This window comes from Scleropages formosus, chromosome 12 (assembly GCF_900964775.1).
Source record: "Scleropages formosus chromosome 12, fSclFor1.1, whole genome shotgun sequence".
NCBI classification, from domain to species: domain Eukaryota; kingdom Metazoa; phylum Chordata; class Actinopteri; order Osteoglossiformes; family Osteoglossidae; genus Scleropages; species Scleropages formosus.
The window spans coordinates 28,215,098-28,235,651 of record NC_041817.1 but is presented as its reverse complement, the minus strand read 5'-3'; the positions used below and the strand labels follow the sequence as shown (position 1 = coordinate 28,235,651).

The 20,554-nt window shown below is 53.5% G+C and overlaps 2 protein-coding genes across 6 annotated transcripts; one reads left to right on the top strand and one right to left on the bottom strand.

Moving 5' to 3' along the window:
• Nucleotides 1-985: 985 nt before the first annotated feature.
• Nucleotides 986-6,011, bottom strand: slx9 (SLX9 ribosome biogenesis factor). The gene is made up of 6 exons (XM_029257004.1): nucleotides 5,589-6,011; nucleotides 5,317-5,413; nucleotides 3,620-3,688; nucleotides 3,273-3,432; nucleotides 1,789-1,857; nucleotides 986-1,699 (listed from the first exon to the last, which is right to left on the bottom strand). The coding sequence occupies exons 1-6, from the start codon at nucleotides 5,922-5,924 to the stop codon at nucleotides 1,573-1,575; spliced, it is 858 nt and encodes a 285-aa protein (XP_029112837.1). The 5' UTR covers nucleotides 5,925-6,011; the 3' UTR covers nucleotides 986-1,572.
• itgb2 (integrin, beta 2) lies at nucleotides 5,979-20,413 on the top strand. 5 transcript variants are annotated; one of them, XM_029257003.1, is made up of 17 exons: nucleotides 5,979-6,045; nucleotides 7,053-7,154; nucleotides 10,107-10,167; nucleotides 10,330-10,421; nucleotides 11,431-11,635; nucleotides 12,958-13,128; nucleotides 13,260-13,501; nucleotides 13,692-13,847; nucleotides 14,010-14,105; nucleotides 14,771-14,860; nucleotides 14,994-15,128; nucleotides 16,168-16,358; nucleotides 16,768-17,000; nucleotides 17,741-17,957; nucleotides 19,031-19,239; nucleotides 19,527-19,693; nucleotides 19,886-20,413. In XM_029257003.1, exons 3-17 carry the CDS (start codon nucleotides 10,113-10,115, stop codon nucleotides 19,949-19,951), a joined length of 2,325 nt encoding a protein of 774 aa, XP_029112836.1. In that variant the 5' UTR covers nucleotides 5,979-6,045; nucleotides 7,053-7,154; nucleotides 10,107-10,112; the 3' UTR covers nucleotides 19,952-20,413. The 5 variants fall into 5 exon arrangements, with proteins under 5 accessions (XP_029112836.1, XP_029112834.1, XP_018599841.1 ...); XM_029257001.1 differs by having other exon boundaries at nucleotides 10,110-10,167; nucleotides 19,886-20,412; XM_018744325.2 differs by lacking the exon at nucleotides 5,979-6,045 and adding an exon at nucleotides 6,064-6,276 and having other exon boundaries at nucleotides 19,886-20,412.
• Nucleotides 20,414-20,554: the final 141 nt, after the last annotated feature.

Sequence of the window (20,554 nt, the reverse complement as noted above, 5' to 3'; positions counted from 1 at the left end):
CGCTCTTCTTGTGGTCACATCACCAGTACATTTTCAGTTCTATGCTTCCCTGTGTGCTCCTGCAGCCCGACCTCAAGTTGCTTCTCTCTCTCTCTCTCTCTCTCTCTCTCTCTCTCTAACCCTTCTCACCACTGGAGGTCCCGAGTTACCACGGTTACCGTGGAAAATGGCACTTGTGATGGCACCAGTGTGGACCCCAACCCCCTCCGTGCACCTCCACAAAAACACCTCCTCACCGCAGCCTCCAGCCAAGTCCACACAAAAGCCCAGCAGATGTCCATCGACTAGCCCCTCCCTCAAGGAAAGTTCTCCCCGTCGGAGCGGGTCACGAAGCAGGAGCGTCAAAGGGCAGCAGTGGAGGGGGGGGGGGGGGGGGCTTCGCAGGGGGCCGGCTCTTGGAACGGAGCACTTTCTAAAGCTTTTAGTCTGTGGCTTCCAGCACTTTTCACCCAGAGCCCCCCCCCCAGAGAGAGAAGATGAAGAGCTCCAAGGTCACAGGAGGTCCAAGTGGGCTGAAATAGCGAAGAAATATGAGGTCCCTCATGGGGGGGGTACAAAGGAGAAGAGACGCGCTATGGCCACTGAGGAGCTGAAGGATCACTGAGAACGCGAACCTGGTGTGCGTTCGACGCAAGGAGGGGCGCAGGGCAGAGCGGGTCCCGTTTCGACTCCTTTCGTTGGGACATGAACACGAAAACAAGATCCCAGTCGCCCCTCCCCCTCGCAGGTCAACGCTCACTTTCCACAAATCCCCTTCAGTGGAAACTTACACTGATTTACCCACTCAAATAGCAGGGTATTTTTTACTGCATCGGTTCAGGGTAAGTACCTTAATCAAAGGTCCCACAGCAGCTGGTGGGATTTGAGCCCAGATTATCTGAGCATAAGGGAGCAGCACTAACCGCTGTGACCCCTGCTGCTGTTCCCACAGAGGCCATGTCACGCTCTCCAGGTGACCCCCCCCCGGCGTACAACTCCCCGCTATTGTTAGGACGACCGAGTCCTTTGGCCCAACACCTCGCATCACCACGGAAACCGTAGGGAGTCGGGACTGATTCTGGCTCGCTGTGGGGTGGGGGGTTGTTGGAGCAGAATGGAGGCGACTGAAAACCAGCGGAACCTCGACAGCTCCAGCACACCTGAGCGTCACCTCTATAAAACACCTAGACGGAGAAAAGAGCTCAGAGACGTCTGACGGGTTTCAAATGTTTCTTTTTCCCCATGTGGAGCACAAACACATGACTGTCCAACACACTCCACTCCAATGTAGTCCAGTCCACTCTGTTACACAAGACAGCAGAGAACGTCAGTCACCATGTGCGACGGGGAAGGAGGAGGACGACGGAGGGACACGGTGGGAATACCCCCGCAGGACTGCACACATCCTGCCGCACGAGCGACGCCGACGCTTCCCGTCGCGCATCGTGGCGTCACCCTCTCCGCCTTGTGGTCTTTCAGAGATGCTTCTCCCAGCTCTGCTCGCTGCGAGGCTCTGGGTTTCGCACCTTCCCCGAGCGTGGTAGAGGCGGGGCGGGGGTCAGAGTTCACGTGCACCTGGAGCCGAGCCGCTCGTTATCTGGGGTCCTGCCGCTCTTCCTCCCTGAGCCTCTTCCTGAGGTGTTCGCCGATGGCCCCCAGCGGGTTCGCTCTGAAAGCCGGATCCTGCAGCGTCTCTCTGAACCTGCAGCTCTCCGTCTCCCTGGAAACACACAACGCGGTGGCAACGGACCCACAATGCACCGGGCCTGGAGGGGGGGAAGGGACTCAGCCGTATCCAGGGTCACTTACAGCAGTTTGCGCTTCTGTCCGGCTTTCATCAGCCTCAAGTCTGTCGGTTCGGGCTTCTTCTGCACTGGCCTGGGAAGGAAGGTGGGGACAGTGAGCAACCCCACACACACACACACACACACACACACACACGAGTCATTGGCATTTTACTATCATTTACTCATGTAACACCATCATGTCATTTGCACTTACACTGATTTACCCATCGACAGAGCAGGGTCATTTTTACTGTACCGAATCAAGGTAAGTACTGTGATTAAGGGAACTGCAGCAGGTGGGATTCGAACCCGGCAAAGCAGTCCTTCAACTGGAAGGTGACGTTGCCAACCACTTCCCCCAAGCAGAACTTAGACATCTACACATCTCCTGTCTCCACAGCCTGAAGTTTCATTCGAACGTCCAAAACGAGAAAGTGATCGTGGACAGAACCTGAGGGTGAAGCAGAGGCAGCGTGGGGCAGAGGGGAAGGAAGGAACGGAGGAGCGCGAGCGCTGCAGGGCCTCTGTGTAAGAGTTCACGTACCAGCGCTCATCATTATGGCCATCGCAGCGATTCGCTCGGGGCTCAAGGAGCTTCGGCGCTCATTTCCTGAGCCGCACGACAAGAGTTCGAGCGCATCTCCGGGGTGGACGACGAGCAAGGATGAAAAAATACGAGTAACGATGAGCAACGATGAGCACGGCTCCAAGGCAACTCCCCCGTGTTCCGCACGACTCTTCGGAAGTGCCGCTTGAGCAACGCGGTTAACGGCAGGGTAACAGCAGGCTGGAGTCCGGATGCGGGGACGCACGGATCGCCGCAGAGTTTCTCACACAGACTGACACACGCAGGTCACCCGCTTCACTATTGAAACACACAACGAGAACATCGACACTCCCGGGAAGCAGCTAAACAGCGAGGAGCGATGAGCTGAGAAGGAGGGAGAAGCCAGGAGTTGAAGAGGAGACCAGCAGGAGAGCGAGAGGCCCCTCCAGCCGCCCCGGTGGAACCGCTACCACCCAACGAGTGCTGGGTTCTCCAACCAGCCAGAAAGGTCCACGTGCACCATAACCGCTCCCGTGCGCCTCGGTCGCCTTCTGCGGGAGCTCGTTGCGACTGGACCGGACTCCATAATTCCCGACAAAATCGTGTCCTACACGCATAAATCATCTTCAACACCAGGAGGCGTCAAGTTCTCCTCCCCGTTGTTGCCCCTTCAGGCATTTGAATCATTTTGACACGACCCGTGTAAAAGAGTCACGCTGCATGCTACTGGACAGCGGCCGTGCGGGACGTGTAGTCGGGCTCTACGGTCACCGCGACGCATCTTTTACACCACATACTCCACTGGGTCCCTTTCCAATGTTGCCCCCCTTGGTTTTGGCCACGCCCCCGAGAGACACGGAATCTCACTGTACCTGCTGTCCTTCGAATCGTTTGGGGGCACAGAAAATGGTGTGTGTGTGAGGGGGGGGGGGGGGGCGAAGGGAATGAGACACACTTACGGCCTGTCCTTCTTGCGGATGGGGGTGCGGCTGCTGGAGATGAGTTCCGAGAGCTCCGGCAGGGCGTCGGCCAGCACCTGCATGTCGCCCACCACAGGCGTGGCCCTCCTGCGCGCTCGTGCCCGCTCTCTCTCCCTGGCCAGGCGCAAGTCGCTGAGCCCTGTGGGACGACAGCGAGGGGCTCAGTTCGCTGTGCTCTACTCTCCCGAGAGTCCGCGTTGCTGCCTGCACCTTTCTCGGATCGAGCAAAAACCTTGACTCTCTGACGCTCGCTCTCACACACACACACACACACACACACGGGTGCTTAGGAGAAGGCCAAAAGGCACAAGTGTCGCCACACTCACTCTGGAGCAGCCACTCTCTCCTCTCCTTCATCTTCAGCTTCTTGGGCTGCTGTTTCCTCTCCTCTGGAGCTACAGACACACAGACAAGTGTCAGTCAGCACGCGCTCGCAGAAAGTCCACTTACGGTCAGTTCCGGAACGCACCAAAACGTTCACGTCTCAAACACACGTTCTTTAGGAGATGAACGCAAACATGCCGCAGCAGGTAGTGCAGCGGGAGGAGCTGCCACCTTAAACCCAAAAGACTCAGGTTTCAATCCCACTGGCTTAGTGCCCTTGACGAAGGTACTTACCCTGAACTGGAACAGTAAAAACAGTAGCCAGCTGTACAAAGGGGTAAATCAACATTGCCTTACTACCGTGTTTGACTGCGCTCTCTCTTTCTCGCAGCAACGGGCAGGATGATGAACAGAGGTCATCCGCACAACCCGAAAGGTGGCGCCGGTAATTAGGCGTGACCGCGATGCGCCATTCTCCCGGCGGCTCGGCTCCAAATCGCAAGCGGCATGTTCCGATGCCCCGATGACCCTGTTCATATGCCGAGCACTTTTAAATTATTAGTCTCAAAATAACTTTGAAATTTTTGGCTATTTCCCGGGAAATGACGAACGCGGAACAAGAGGCGCGAAAGACCCAATAAATCTCCCAAGGCGACATGTCAGGGAATGGAGATGGTGGAGCAGGACAGGGTGCACCAGAAGGAAGAACGGAGGAGTTGCGCAGAGTGACCGAACACCTCAAACACGGGTGACTCCGATGTTCCTCCGGCAGGACGCGATAAGCGCCTTAAGTAGGATCTCCACCACCCCGGTTGCTCTACATCCACAGAAAAGGTCGGGTCGTGATAAACGGCGGCAGCAGGAGAGCAGGATGGATGCGTGACCGGGGTCGAATCCTACGCGTGCGGCGGGCCTCCTGTCGCTTTAGCCGGCGGCGCTTTCGTTCTCAAGCTCTCCGAGAGCCACACGGGAGCAGCGGCGGTCCGGCCGCCCAAATCGAGCCGAGCCAAGAAGGGTCGGCGCCCCGGGGCTCCGCGCCCGCAAAGCGGCTGTCGGAACAAGGTCGTCACAAGCTGTACGGAATGGGCTTCGCAGCACAAGGGGCGAGAACGCACGCAGCCACGAAAGGCCGGGGGGGGGGGTTGGAGCCGAGGAGTGAGGGGCCCCATCTGGGAACGTGCTGGTCTACAGAAGAGAAACATCACGACAGAGGACTTGTCGCTTGTGAGAAACTGAGAAACATGCATTCGCTTGGAGAAACGTTACAAAACGGCAGCCAAGACACGTTAAGAATGGCAAGGGGAGCCGGAGGGTTCCCTCGCCACGGCAACGGGACACAAATGGCACGATGAGGGAGGCCAACGGCAGATCCTCGTCGGGGAGCCGGCCGAGCTCACGTCGAGGCCACGTCGGGTCCGACTGCCGTTGCAGCCATTTGCGCCGGACTGCGAAACCGTGACCTGAAAAGCAACACCGAAACCTCCCCGCAGAAAGAGGCGAGAGAAACCCGGTTCGTGATTATTCACCTATTTATCCAACATCTTCCTCCAGGATCACTTACCGTGAGCTTCGCACTCGAGCCGCTCGCACCGATCCACAGACAGCGCAGCAGAGCACGTCGCTCACACGCCACTGCGCCCCCTAGCGGCGATTTCCTCCTCCTCCCCCCCCTTCCCTCCCTCCCTCCCTCCCTCCTCACCTGCGGACTCCGCGCTCGCGACGCTCAGGCTCTGCACGAGCTGCTCGGGCCGGATCGCGGTGCCGGAGAAGACGGCCGAAGGCAGCACGGGGACCCCCTGCGGGGAGGAGCAGAGCGGAGCCCTTTTGTTTTTACTCAGTTGAAACTGCATTTGCCGAGACGAGAGCGGCTGAGCAGCAGGAGCCGCTCGGAGCTGATCTGAGATCGGCGCTGATCTGAGATCGGCGCGGTTTTGCTTTGCTGCGTTAAACGACGAGACCAGACGGACCAACCTGCTGAGGCGGCGTCGAGGAGCCGTTCGGGGGAAACCGGCGGCGGGAGGGAGGAGGCTGCTGCGCGGCCGCCTGAGCCGCTCCTGCTGCTGCACTCTGACTCTGTCCTTCTTCTTCTTCTTGTGGTTGCTGCTCAGCTCGTCTGTCCCCCTCCGCCCCACTCGGCCCCGGAACCTTCTTCAACTTCAAGTTCTTCTTCTTCTTCTCCAGCACCACCAGCGCCGCCGCCGCCGAACCTCCTCCTCCTCCCGCTCCTCCGACTCCAGCGTCCTGCGGGACAAACTTCACCGCAGCCGCGTGGAGCTTGTGGCGGAGCCGCCGGATCTTCCCCACCATCCCGCTGCCGCTTTCTACTCGCTCTTTCCCCTCTTTTTACTGCAGTAAAACGTTGGACACGCCGACGCCGGCTCCGTCTCCGTCTCCGCTGAGCGTCAACACGCGAGCGGAAGAAGAGCACGTACGTGCACCGCACAACACCGTCCGGGGGGGGCGAACGAGCACCCGCAAACTTGGTTCCGACGGTTCCGCTCGGTCGGTGCTACACGGAATATGGACCGGAATAAAACACTCACCCGAAACTGCCTCCCGACTCTTGAACGCTCACTTTGTTGTTACTTTATTAGCACTTCGACAGCTTCATGAGCCCCCACCCGTAGAGGAATGCATGAAAATAGCCTGCCGAGCGGAAGTAAGTAGACTAAGGCAGGACGACCTCCGCAAGGCGACCCGCCACCTGCAGTACCTGCAGTACCCGCTGTGACCGGTAGGTGGAGACAGAGCACGAGGAGCCCCGTGTGCGGCCCGCTCGGCGCCAGGGCTTCATTCAAATACTGTGGCGTATCAGTGATCGGTACAAAGTGTATCAGCGATCAGTAGTACTATAGTGATTGAGAGTGTAGCAGTGTAAAAAGCTGAAACAGGTGTTGAAATAATTTTATAGTGACTGATGTTGTCACGGTGATGTATAAATAGTGCAAGGGTGAGTGCTATTGGGGGGGCACAGCGGTGCAGCGGGTTCGGGCGGGTCCCGCTCCCCCGGTGGGTCTGGGGTTCGAGTCCCACCTGGGCTGCCTCGTGACAGGTTATTCCACACTGTACTTCCAGATGTAAAACATAAAGATGGATCATGTGGCGAGTAAAGTGATGTCACACAATCAGAAAGAGCAGAAAACATGGAAAGTCCTGCAGGGTTTTTCTCTCTCTCTCTCTCTCTCTCTCTCTCTCTCTCACACGCACGCACGCACGCACGCACGCAGGCGACATCTGCCTGTTTCTTTCTGTTCCGTATGTATCCGGCTGTAACCGCCCACCCGATGAGCCCACGTCTAACCAGTACGCCACCTGCTGGTTCCCCTGGGGCCCGGACAAGCGGTTGGTCATCAGCTCCAGACCTAGGTCTTCACAGCTTCTCTTCTCTCTCCATATCTCTTCCTGTCATGTGACACCCAGTTCATTTCATCGCAGGGCAGAGCAGCCCAGAGAGGAGCTGCAGCAAGAGGAGTTGAGGGCCACAGCACAGCAGAGCAGTCACCTGAAGGTGGGACTGAAGACGACGTCCTCGCTGCCGTGAGTACCGCTCATCCTCTGCACCCTTCGTACCGCATTCACCCCTTTCTGTGCGTCACGCAGGGTGGGTGGATGGATGGATGAACTAACGTTACTCCTTCCCTGGAGCCCTGCTATGAGTGTGACGATCCTCACTGGGATAAGCGATCACTCTTTCTGCTCTCAGCATTTCCATCTTTTCCTGTCTGTCCTCAGGACACACTTGTTACTGCGCTGTGACACTTTGTAGGTCCTTTTGTCAGAGCAGCGTGTGTGTTCATCGCTTGGTTTGCTACTGGAGCAGTGCAGCCGGGACTAATCCTGAGACTTGATCCCACAACCTTGTACCCACACAGCTTTTGATGCAGCTCACACTACATAGAGCGATTGCAGTGCTAAGCTCTTTACACCGTTTTACCCATTTTCACTGCATGGTAATTTTTACCGAGTCAGTTCAGCTCACGCACTTTGACTGAGGGGACGACGGCAAGGAGTCCAATTTGAACCTGTAACCTCAGAGTTCAGAGACAGCAGCTCTAACCGCTCTGCTGTCCACTACTGCTGTCCGGTTGGGTGTCCCCAGTTGCCCCCTGTCGTGTCCTGTGGACGCTAAATGGACGTCGAAGACACAGTGGGACATGGTAGAGCAGGCTGTGTTTCACTGGCTCCACTGGAGCACAAAAACAGAACCCAGAGAATGTGTGGAAACTGAACTTCTGCTCTTTAGTCCTGTTTTCTGAAAGCATCTCTCACTTCCTCATTGATGTCTACACACACATACAGACACACACACACACACACAAATTGCAACTGGGATCAACAGTTTATCTGAAATATGTGTCATTTAACTGTGGGAGGAAACCAGAGCACCTGGAGGAAACACGGTTTGCTAAGTGTACGGTGTGTAATGGGTACGAAAGAGCGGAGGGCAGCTAGACAGTCATACGGTGCTGTGTGCGGTGGGGACGCTGCCCTTTGCAATCCGTTAAGCAGAGACTGCTTCGCTCTGATTTACCATATCTATCGCGTTCTCTGGTGCAGCGAACGGTTCCCTCCTTCGCAAGTACAAGTACAACAATGGATATGCAAAGAGCGCACCATGTGAACAAAGAAGTGATGAAATGAGGAACTTGTGTCATTGCAGCAGAGCTCCACTTACGGTCAATGTGTTGGTCCTGAAACCATGTCGTCCACCCATTTGATGTCCGGCAAGCATCTGGTAAAAAGACCAGAAAAGTCCGTTAGGGTCCCACTGGCTAACACAGGGACCACAGCTGAGCTCAGACCTGTTTGAATGTAACTGGTGCATCAGTGGTCGGAACGGTCAGTTCCTGGGACCAGTAACAGTTCAATACGAGTGTGTGTGTGTGTGTGTGTGTGTGTGTGTGTGAGAGATGCAAGCAACTCCCAACTACAGCAGTGACACAGGTACCTGGCCTGACAACCAGCTGCGTGTTTTATCCTGCAAGCAGCACTCAGGTTAACCTGCAGTGTGGGAAAACAGAGTAAAAACTGCAGCAAACATGAGACGTGCGATTCCCAGCCTGTGACTCCAGTCTTGCAGCTGCAGCGCCAGTTTGGGTCTGTGTGACGCAGTACTGGAGAGGCTCACGCCCCCGGCCAGTCCACCCAGTGTAATACCGCAGTAAGACTAGTGAAAGTTAGTCGATGGGTGGCAAGAATTCTCTAATCAGTAAATTCCAAAGCGCACAGAGAAAGTACGAAAAGATGATTTTATGAAAAAGACACAATTTCTCCATAATCTTTGTAAGATGGACATGTAGGCAACAAGAACATGTGAAATACAGGGGTGAAAAATAAAAAGTCAAACATCATGTCCTGGATCAACCATCCACCCATCTATCATTGGTCCATCCATTGGTCCAACATTAGTCCATCCACTGGTCCATCCACTGGTTCATTCATCCATCCACCCATCAGTTATCAGTGACTGACAGTTTCAGTCCTCAGTCTATTGCTTTGTATTATCTGAGTGCATCAGAACTTGACACTTAATTGAGCCCCAGTGATGCATGCTGTTTCTCCAGCATAAGCGTTACAGCATGCAGCCACACACACACACAGAAATGATGCAGTGGGGTGTGTGACAGTACAGTTCCTCTGCCTAAACTCTGAATGCTGCAGTTTCACATGGTCACTGGTTCCAGACCCGTGTTTCCATACAGCTGTATCCTGCAGTGAAACGCCTGTAAAGTGAAAACTACAGGGGATGAGAGACGCAAGAGAAACCATTGAGGTCTAATACAGAACACACAGCGACCACATCCTGAACATGTTTTCACCTTCGTCACGGTTACTTTTTTGTATTAGTGGGTGTCAAACTACCTTCGCAGTAGCGCTCGGGGCCCATCCGCTGCTATTTTCACACGCCTCCTGAGCCGAGCGCAGTTACATTTAGAGAAATGTGTCACTTTTTCCAGCGCGTGTTCATTCTGTGCAGTTCTTTATTTGAACCAATAATCGGCCATAAAGGTGATGCAATGTGTTGCGCTCAGCTTTTTGCATTTGTGGTGTGTCAGATCTCTATTTATTCATTTATCAGAGGTGTAGTAGTCTGGTTTTCATACAAAGGATTATTGACACAGCTTGTGTGTGTGACACCACCATGTTGTTGGTTCACATCCCTCCAGTAGCTCCTATAGAAGTGGCATTCAATATCAAATACACAGATAATCATAGCAGATGATGTTGGACTCATTTACGGGTCTGTCGAGACATGAGGAGAGAAGTGGCTCTCGGAGAGATGGGTTTGAAACCCTTCTTGGATGTGGGAGGGATTCAGCAGCTCCGAGGGACACGTGTTGATTAGCAGCTATTTATGACTAACAGTGTTATTTAATCCATGCGTCTAAAACCCGCACTGCAGTTTTTCTTCCCGGATCTCCTGGGGGTTTCGCTCGATGACTCGAGTCTCTCATCACTCCACCATGTTATGTGTCGCTTCCCCCCCAGCAGGCCATGGCTCCCTGGTTGTGCATCTCTGCAGTGATTCTGCTCATGGCTGGAGAAGATGGTGAGTCCAAGCATCCCTCTGAGAGCTGCTCAGTTACCTCACAGCTTGAACTTTGCGCTCGCTTCGTCCCCCCCAAGACGAGCAGCAGCAGATGTTCGCGGACGTGCCGCGCGGTACGGGGCGAGACCCTCCCTCACGTTCCCACTTCTCTCTGCCCTGCAGTCCTGTCCAAGGAGGAGTGTCCCAAAACGGTCGTCACCTCCTGTAAAGACTGCATCCGCACCGGACCGTTCTGTGCCTGGTGCAAGAAGCTGGTGAGGAATCGTCGGGTGACCCCTGTGGGTCCCAGCTGGGGGCCACACCGAAGGCCACGGGGGGCAGCTGGACAGGGATGGCGCTCAGCTGGGCTCCTCCTCTAGACGGCGCTTGGTCTGGAACAGCTACGCTTCTGGAAGTAGAACCCGGGTGACGGAAGCGTTGTCCCACATGTGCAGCGAGCCGCTTGTTAAACCCATTGAAGCCCAAATGACTGTTTCTCACTTTTCCATCACGTTCCAGTCCATGACGCACTTTGTGGTTCTTATAAGGCATATAGTGAAAATGTTTCCGTGGAAAATAAAACTTTAGAAACAGGGACTGTCCTGGGCTGTGTATTGGACACTGGCTGCTCAGAGAGTAGAGTTTTGACGAAAGCGATGATTACTGGAATGATGATAACGGAAAGAACTCGAGTGAAAGTAATTCTACCGCTCTTTTACTGGACTAGAACTTTACAGCGACTCTGTCTCTCTTTGTTCTCCATGTAGATACACCGCAGTTGATTCAAGTTTTGAATATTTGTTCACGCTTTTTTTGAAGGAGCTTGAAAAAAGTATTCACTATCGACTTCACAGTAGAGGCAAAGGTAGAAAAACACGTTTCGTGACCCAGCGCCCTAGTTACGGGACGCCAAATGTATAACGCAACTGCCATCATATAAAATAAAAAGAAAGACAAAAACGGTTTCGGCTGTAAGAAGGAAACGTTTTCTGAGCGATCGGAATGCTGTAAAGAAAAGCGAGGAAGGAAACGAGGCAAAAAAACATGCGAAACTGAAGTGAAGGTGTGAAAGTGGAGAGAAGCGCTGAATGAATGAAGGTTCAGCCCAACACGTCTTCCTGGCGCCCAGTAGATGTTCCGGTCGCGAGCCCCGCGGCCTGGTCCTGAGTGCAAGAGGGTGAATCGCAGGCAGCTCTGTGAGCATCTGTAGCGGGGACCCCCATCCCCCATCCCCCATCCCCCACCCCCAACACTGGTCATCACGTCGGTCTCTCCCCCCCACAGAACTTCACGAAGCAGGGCGAACCGGACGCTACGCGCTGCGACACCACGGAGGCGCTGAGGAGTCGGGGCTGCGAGAACGACGACATCGTCTCCCCCGCGAGCAGCTACACGAAGCTCTCGGACAGACCTCTGTCCAGGGGGTCCGGACAGAACGAGGACCCCGTCCAGCTCCAGCCGCAGGCGGTTCGCCTGAACCTCAGGCCTGGTGGGTGTCTCTCTTCTTTAAATGTGAACTTTGTACTGCAAAAAAGACTAAGGCAGAGTTAATGTTTGACCTGCGCAGGAAAGTGCCAGAAGTCTGGCCGCTAAGTCCGACCACTAAGTCAAAGCTGCAGGAAATTTGTTCCACGTCCATCAACAGCTCATCCCGCGCAGGGCTGCTGGGCCAAAATCTACCCTGGAAACACAGGCCATGAGACAACGAACGCTGTGGACGGGACACCGGTCCAGCGCAATGCCTTCATTATCGTTATCTTCTCCTAACTTCTAACATTAAAGATAACTATTTCAGCCTGAAAATAAAAAGTAAAAATAAAATAAAATAAAAATGCAGCACATTGTCTCCGCAACCAGTCCTATTCAGCGTGTTGTGTTGTGCTTTGTAAATGAAGACAGCGCTCTGGTCCTCCTGCACAAGAGGCCACGCAGGAGGGCGCTGGAGGGTAGCGTGGGGAGAACGTGTTAAAAAGTGTTTCGCCTCAAATACCGGCTACGTGGCTCATTCGTGAGTGAGGACACAAAAAATGTGCGATGGCGATGAGACCCGTTTTCACCATAAACGTGTGCAGCATTTGCGAGCCTCTGGTCACTTTCAGCTTGATTTGTACAGTCATTCAAAACTGTACTAATAGATGTGCACCTCGATTTACACTATTTGCTGCATAAGTTCTGGAAAAGTCTCAAATGTAGCCATAGTACATTTTAAAAAAAAAATTGCTGCAAGACTTTTATTTTGATATTAACTTAGAACTACATCAAAAGCAAAAGTTTAATTAAAAATTTTCAATGACTGAAAAAATCCATAGTCTCCACACACTATTCGGTGCCAGTCGTTGAGCAGTTCATCCCATGAACACGAAGATGTACCGTGTCCCTCATCTCGATAGCGACCGTTTTTTGCATCTTTTTTACCTTATCTGTAATTTTAACGAATGTTGTTACTCCCCCCCCACCAACTTCCAGAAAAAAAACACTGCACGCCACCAACCACTGCTGTACGCTGCATTGTTGTGCATTTGACAAAGAAACTTTTGATCGATTGATCGATCGATACTACGGTGCTCTTGTACTCTATTCCGTGTCGACGCTCTTTACCGCCAACTAAGGGCACAACATGGAAGTGGAGGACACTTTGCTCTGCAGCAAATACATTTTGGAACTACATTAAAAGTAACATGTGACATGTGAAGCAAATCAAATTAAAAGAAACAAATTAAAGCAGAAATCTACCTTCAAAAACTGCACTCCGACTGTCCGTAACGCTCCGACTCGGTGTGTTTTAACAGTACCTTTCATCGTTCCGCCCAGGAAAGCCCGTGTCGTTGCGCTTCAGATTCAGGCGGGTGGAGGATTACCCCGTGGACCTGTACTACCTCATGGACCTCTCTTACTCCATGAAAGACGATCTGGAGAACGTCAAGAGCCTGGGGAAAGACCTGATGAAGGCCCTGGGCCAAATCACCAAACGGGCACGTATAGGTGAGACTCCCCCTCCCGCCCCCGCTTATGAATATTTAATGGTAGAATTTTGACGCTCGGACAGGATTTTAAAAAGAGAGGAGACGGAGACTGCGACGGAGCCGTTTCTCCCTTCGCCCCGCGCACCTCAGGCTTCGGCTCCTTCGTGGACAAGGTGGCCCTGCCTTTCACCAACACGAACCCGGCGAAGGTGCAGAAGCCCTGCCCAGAGGACGAGCGGGTCTGCCAGCCCGCATTCGGGTACCAGCACGTGCTGTCGCTGACCGACCAAGCGGAAGAGTTCAACCAGATTGTGTCCATGCAGTCCATCTCGGGGAATCTGGACTCGCCCGAGGGCGGGCTGGACGCCATCATGCAGGCTGCTGTTTGCGGAGTAAGACCGTCTTCCTCTGACTCTTTCGGTGAACTTCTCAAGGTCGGCCTTAAGGGCGGTAACCCTAACCCTAGAGCTAGACGAGAACAACATCGCAGCTTCCTGCCTTGTCAAAATGCTGCTGTCGCGCTCCTGCATGCGTCTGTGTTCCATGGCTCGGTCTTTCTAACGCTCCGCATTTGACGAACAGAACAAAATCGGCTGGGGGGACAGCACTCGGCTGCTCGTCTTCGCCACAGATGACGGGTTCCACATGGCGGGGGACGGGAAACTGGCCGCCATACTGGAGCCCAACGACGGCCAGTGTCATCTGGACAAAAGCATTTATAGCAAGAGCAGCGAGATGGTAGGTGGGACCCTGGAAACAGGCCAGCTCTGTGACGAGGATCTTTAATGTCTCCGCTGACCGTACCGCATGGAGTGTCTCAGAAAGACGCCCGTGTGACATGTTCTTGTCGTGGCTCCCCCGGTCCTGACACACTTGTGTCCCCTGGTCCCCTGTCCCCAGGACTACCCCTCTGTGGGACAGCTGGCCCAGAAACTGGCTGAGAACAACATCCAGCCCATCTTCGCTGTCACCCAGAATGTGGCGCCTGTGTACCAGGTAAGAGCTCCCTGCTTGTGACCAATCCAGACTGTCCCCCCCGGGACAAAATGACACTCAGGAGAGACACGAAAAACACAAGAAACACTTTTCTTCATATTGCGCAGAATAGTGGCGCTTCAGTCACATTCGCCACCCGTTACACCCTGAAGGCACAACCTGGCACCGCCTGCACTGCCGCCACTGTACAGTGTATAGTGTCACCAAGGCTGATTCCTGGAGCTTTTACTGTCCCTGCCTAATAGAGTGACTCTCATTCTGATTCTCGATCTGAATCCGTTATGAGCTTTGATGTCTAAACGCTCACTTGCTGGGTGAATGAATGGCGGCACATTGGAGCAGCGGGGAGTGCAGTTACCTCACAGCTCCTGGGCTCCTTATACATTTTAACGGTGCTTAGCGGAAGCCACGGCAACCAAGAAAACAAAGCAGAGGCCAGGAATAGAAGGTACTTCTGTGCTGCAGGGGGCTGAATTTCCCTGCAGGGATGGAAAGGGTCCTGATCCTATGCTACACTGTGTGTGGGTTGCAGGAAGAAGCCTGAAAATTGGCCTTTTTGTGGGTCTTGACCAGCAACAGAAATGATCTTGCTGAAGTACAGGGGGCTTCATCTCCACAGGATCTTGATTTTCTTTTCTAAAAAACCCTCCGTTTTAATTTCACAGAAGCTGAAGGAGATGATTCCCAAGTCCGAAGTGGGCGTTCTGTCCAAAAACTCGGACAACGTGGTCAGACTAATCGAGACGGCTTACAAAGTAAAGTCAGCACCTTTGTCGGCTCTGTTCATGTTGGTAAAACGTGGTTAATTCTCCTGAAACTGACGTGGCTTCGGCTGCAAGTTCCACTTCCAGACTCAGACTCCGCCACCTGTCCATCCTCCGTCCACAGAGTCTGTCCTCCAACGTGATCGTGACTCACGAGAACCTTCCCGAAGACATCAAGGTCACGTACACATCGAACTGTGAGAACGGGGGCGTCCCGGGCCCCCGGGGGGTGTGCAACAATGTGGGCATCGGCAAGGAGGTGCGTATGTGGCTCTCTTCCGGTCGAGACCGTTGCTCTCAGCTGCTCGTCCCCCGCGTGGTGCGACGTTTCCGGCCCGACTCACTCGCCGCTTTACCCTCTCTCGCGTATTCGAGTCAAGAGTCAAGGGAGGCTTTATTGCCATCTCAACCACGTACAGCTGGTACAGTAACGCAGTGAAAGGAAACAACGTTCCTCCAGGACCACGGTGCTGCATAGAAACAACGCAGAGTCACCGGCACAGACTGCATAAAGTGCACGTGTGCAGGGCTTGTGCAAACAGCGCTAGACACTTCAACAGCTACTAAAACAGCGCTAGACATTAGAGCAACGACTAAAACAGGACAATAGTTCCAGTGTCAGTCCTCAGTATTAGGAGTCTGATGGTTTGGGGGAAGAAACCGTTACACGGTCTGGCTGTGAGGGTCCGAATGCTTCGGTACCTTTTGCCAGAGGCAGGAGGTTGAAGAGTTCGTGTGAGGGGTGCGTGGGGTCGTCCACAATGCTGGCGGCTTTGCGGATGCAGCGTGTCGTGTAAATGTCCGTGATGGAGGGAAGAGAGACCCCGATGATCTCCTCGGCTGTTCTCACTTTCCGCTGCAAGATGTTGCGATCCCAAACAGTGCAATTTTCGAAGCAGGCAGTGATGCAGCTGCTCAGGATGCTCTCGGTAGTCCCTCCGTAGAATGTGGTGAGGATGGGGGGCAGTGGGAGATGGGCCTTTCTCAACCTTCGCAGAGAGTAGAGACGCCGCTGGGCTTTCTTCGCTATGGAGCGGGTTCGAGGGACCAGGTGAGGTTCTCCGCCAGGTGAACACCAAGGAATCTGTCTTACCGCAGCAGGCTCGTTTTTACTGTATCACTTCAGGGTCAGTAGCCTGATCAAGGGCACCAGAGCAGCAGGTGGGATTCGAACCGGCAACTTTCGGATCCACAGGCGGCAGCTCCAATTATTCAGCACGTCTTTCCAGCAATATGAAATAACATGTCTTCCAGACCTTCCTGCTGAGTGGGGTTTGCTGTCGCTGCTCTCCGTCCAGGTGGAATTTGTCGTGACGGTCACTGCGGACAAGTGCACGAAGGAGCAGTCCTTCCAAATCGGACCTCTGGGCTTCCGTGAGAAGATGAACATCACCGTGGTGACGGAGTGCGAGTGCGTCTGCAGAGACCCGCTGAATAAAAATGACCCGGCATGCGGCGGGCAAGGACAGGTCACGTGTGGCACCTGCGTGTGAGTCATGGACCGCACACCAACTACAGGAAGTGATATAATTCTACAGTGACGCTTTTCAGAGGAGCAACAGGCTGTTCCATTTATTCATGTAGCTGAAACTCTTTTCCAAAGTGACTTACAATGTCATGGTTACAATTATTACAGTTACAAGCTTACAATTACTTACCCATTTATACAGCTGGGTAATTTCACTGGAGCTGTTTAGGGTAAGTACCTTGCTCAAGGGCTCTACAGCCAGAGGCGGGAATCAAACCTGCGACCTTTTGGGTCTAAAGGCAGTAGCTCTAACCACTGCGCTACCAGTTGTCCCCGCTTAGAGCTGTTTAGAACGGAGCCAAGGAAGGACGGTCGCTGCAAGAAGCGTGTTGCTCCCTTGGATCGAGTCCCGGCTGCCTCTCGCCCCCAGGTGCAACAAGGATTTCGTGGGTCAGAGGTGCGAGTGCCGCATGGGAGACAAGAACGAGCGGGACCTGCGCGAGGCCTGCAGGTTCAACAACGGCTCCGTGTGCTCCAACCTGGGCGACTGCGTGTGCGGCTTGTGCCAGTGTCACGCCGGCGAGGACGGCAGGAACATCTACGGGAGGTTCTGCGAGTGCGACGACCGCAGCTGCCCGCTGCACCACAACCGGCTGTGCGGAGGTACTCCACCCGGTAGCGCGGCGCCTCCTACCGCTGCCCAGGAAAATGTAGACGGCTTTCGCTCCACGGGGGACATGAATTTTATGATACATAACATTGCATTTGTATTGTAAGGTGCTTCCAGTCATTTACCCATTTATATACTTGGGTAATTTTACTGGAGTAATTTAGGGTAAGTACCTTGCTCAAAGGGGGGCGCAGTGGGTTTGGCTGGGTCCTGCTCTCTGGCAGGTCTGGGGTTTGAGTCCCGCTTGGGGTGCCCTGCAATGAACTGGCGTCCCGCCCTGGGCGTGTCCCCCTCCCCCTCCCCCTCCAGCCCTGCGCCCTGCACTGCTGGGTTGGGCTCCGGTTCACTGCGACCACATTCTGGTCAAGCGGTTTCAGCCTCTGTGTGCACATGTCCCTTGCTGAATGGTACACCTGGCCCAGCTTTGGGTCGGAAGGCAGAAACTCTAACCGCAGCGCCACCAGCTGCCCCAGAATACGAGTGGAAATAGCAACAAACTGGAAAATGTAGGTAAAGCTGTATCTGCGGTGTCCGTAATGCAAGGAGCCGCTGAATCGTTTTTCTGCTCTTTGTGGCGATGGACTTTTGCACAGAGCGGAACTGACTGACCGCAGTGAAAAGCAGAAATGGCACAGATGGCAGAAGATGAGAAAAGAAGTAGCGCAAATCTTGGAAGAAAGTCTGGCCCTTCCATCGTTCTTACGCTGACGCAGCGATTCTCCGTCTCCCGCAGGTAACGGGAAATGCGACTGTGGAAAGTGTTTGTGCCACCAGGGCTACGACGGCGAGGCGTGCGACTGCAAGAAGTCCGACGAGGCGTGTCGAAAGGGGACGAGCGTGTGCAGCGGCCGCGGAAACTGCACCTGCAACATCTGCCACTGCCTGCCCGGGTACAAGCGGCCGTTCTGCGAGGAATGCCCGGGATGCCCGTCGCCCTGCGGCAAGATCGCGTAAGCGTCCGCGCCTTTACCGCGTCACGTCGGACTCGTGCTCCCGCAGCCCCTTCCCCCCATTCCCATAATTCCTTTGGCGGGGCTGAGCGCTCGCTCTCGCCTTCTCCAGCACCGCAGCCCTTTAGCCGTCTTTGTCCACCTTCCCGTCCTTGGCACAGTCTCCCTGCTCTTCTTCCTGCGTGGCCCTCGTTGCGCACCCGCTCTGTGACCCGTCCACCTCTTTTCACCACCATTTTACCGTGAAACAACGGCACCGCACCCCAATTCCTGTTTTTCTCCATATTTCTGAGTGTCAGATGTGTTCCGTGTCGGTTCTGCTCCTAATTCTGCTCTCTGCTGCTCTCTCGGTGCTCCACGAGGACATTTTTTCTTACAGTAATGTGCTGTTCCACGTGTCGCTGCCATGGGTTCGAGTAGGGAGGGTGTGGTTCTTTTTTCATGCTCTCTTACTCTACCGTTAACTCGAATTCATAGCCGTCAAGTTGCTCTTTTCTCCTGCCGGTTTCTTCAGCAATTTCATTCCTCATTTTACTTATCTGAAGATGCAGCTCCTGTATTCGTGTTCATCCACTTTTTCAGTGACGTTTAGTTACTCGGTGCGGTTCTCACACGGATCGTTTCTCATTCGGCTCATTTCTGGCACGCTAATATTTCGGTTAATTCTATATAAAATTTGCTTCTTTCCGACGGGTTTCAAGAAGTCTGGATTGAGTCATCAGCAAAGAGCCACACATTCAGGGTTTCATCATCGGTGTTGACGACACCCATGTCATGAAGCCCGTAAACACCGAAAACACATTCGATAACATCACATCCTGTCGTACGTCATCGTTTCAATAGTAGCCAAGGCCCGGGCGAAGAGCGTATGTTTCGGTTCTCCCTCCTGTAAAGATGGTCTTGATGATATTGACGTGTGTGTGACCTAGTGTGTTTCACAGCTCGTACCACCGCATCGCGTTCCACTGCGTCCGTCAGTGGGAAACTGGGGGGGTTCATGGTCTTCTCTGCACACCTCCCCCTGAGCGCTCTGCCCCGTACCGTGTGCTTTGACGTCTCTGCTGACATTTCAGAAGCTGCGTGGAGTGTCTGGGCTTCAACTCTGGCCCGCTGAAGGAGAACTGCAACAGCATGTGTTCAAAAGTGAAGCACAAGGTGGTGGAGGCCCTGACAGACAAGAAGCCCTGCAGATGGAAGCGGTCTGACAACTGCTGGATGATTTACTCCGTGAAAGAGCTGGATGGGATTGACAACTATGACGTCACCATCCAGAAGAAGCTAGGTAGAGCTACTTTTGTTCTTATTCTTCATCCATCATTATAAAGTGAGGATGATGATGATGATGACGATGAGATGCTCCTTGAGAAGAAGATAGCACATTCCGTCTGGTTTGTGCTCCTCCATCTTTACTACTGTCATCTACTATCTTCTCGCTGAGTGTTACTTCGAGATTCACAAGCAGGCCTTCGCGGTGCATTGTGGGGACCAGTGAGGTCTGCGCGATGCAGGACTTCGGTGACCATGTTCACAGCTACGACGCGCTAACTTGCGTCCCGCCGTGTCTTCCAGAGTGTCCGAAGCCCCCGGACCTTGCCGCCATTATCGGGGGGTCCTTCGCCGGAGTGGCCCTCATCGGGCTACTGCTGCTCCTGATCCTCAAGGGCATCATCCACATGAAGGACCTGAAGGAGTTCCGCAGGTTCGAAAACGAGAAGAAAAAAGCCAAGTGGACCAATGTAAGTGTGGCCTCCGTTCGTGCCAGCTGGCGCAAAGCTGGGCTCGGTGGCGTGGGAGCGTAGCAGACTCAAAAACAGTTTGGTGGCATTATTTGCATATTATTCACGCTCTGATTCATTTCTCGCTGATTTCTGGACTGAAGGCTGTAGTTCGGGACGCTGTATCTACATTAAACCTCCTTCCCTCCGCAGGCTGATAATCCCTTATTCAAGACTGCAACAACTACAGTGCAGAACCCCAACTTCAGTGGTGACTGATGCCGCCGGCTGCCTGACTTTATGAGACGCCTGCATTTTATTTGGGACAACAGTCCGTTTGTGATGTAGTTACGTTTCGTTTTCTGCACTTTTATGGAATTTGCAGCTGCAGTGAAGAAAGTGAAGACTTATTGTTCAAATGTTTTGTGATCCATTCAGCAGTTCTTTTTCCTTTGTGTCTCTTTGAAAAAGCAGCGAGTCTGGAGGAATTGTGTTTTGTACCAGCCGCTCACCTCGCAATTCTGCTTCTGCTCTTGATGTCTGTTAAAGGTCCGGGTGCTTCATGAATATGGACCTTCATTTAGTTTATTGACAGTCTTCATCTAAACGGACTCACCTACTTTAGATCTCCTCACTGTCACTGCTGGAGAATGTCCACAATGCTTTGCTTTCACTGAATAAATGACCTGATGTGACCAAGTGAAAGTTGAGGGTCTTCTTTCTGTTTGGGGAATGCCAAAGCAGACTGGATGCTAGTCTGAACTCATGTCACCATCGTGGTCCCATCAGTCTGCAGATTTGGGTTTTAAATATCATCGGTGTCAAGGATCTGCAATTGCTTAAATTAATGGAAAATCTCGCCACAGCAACACAATAGAGGCA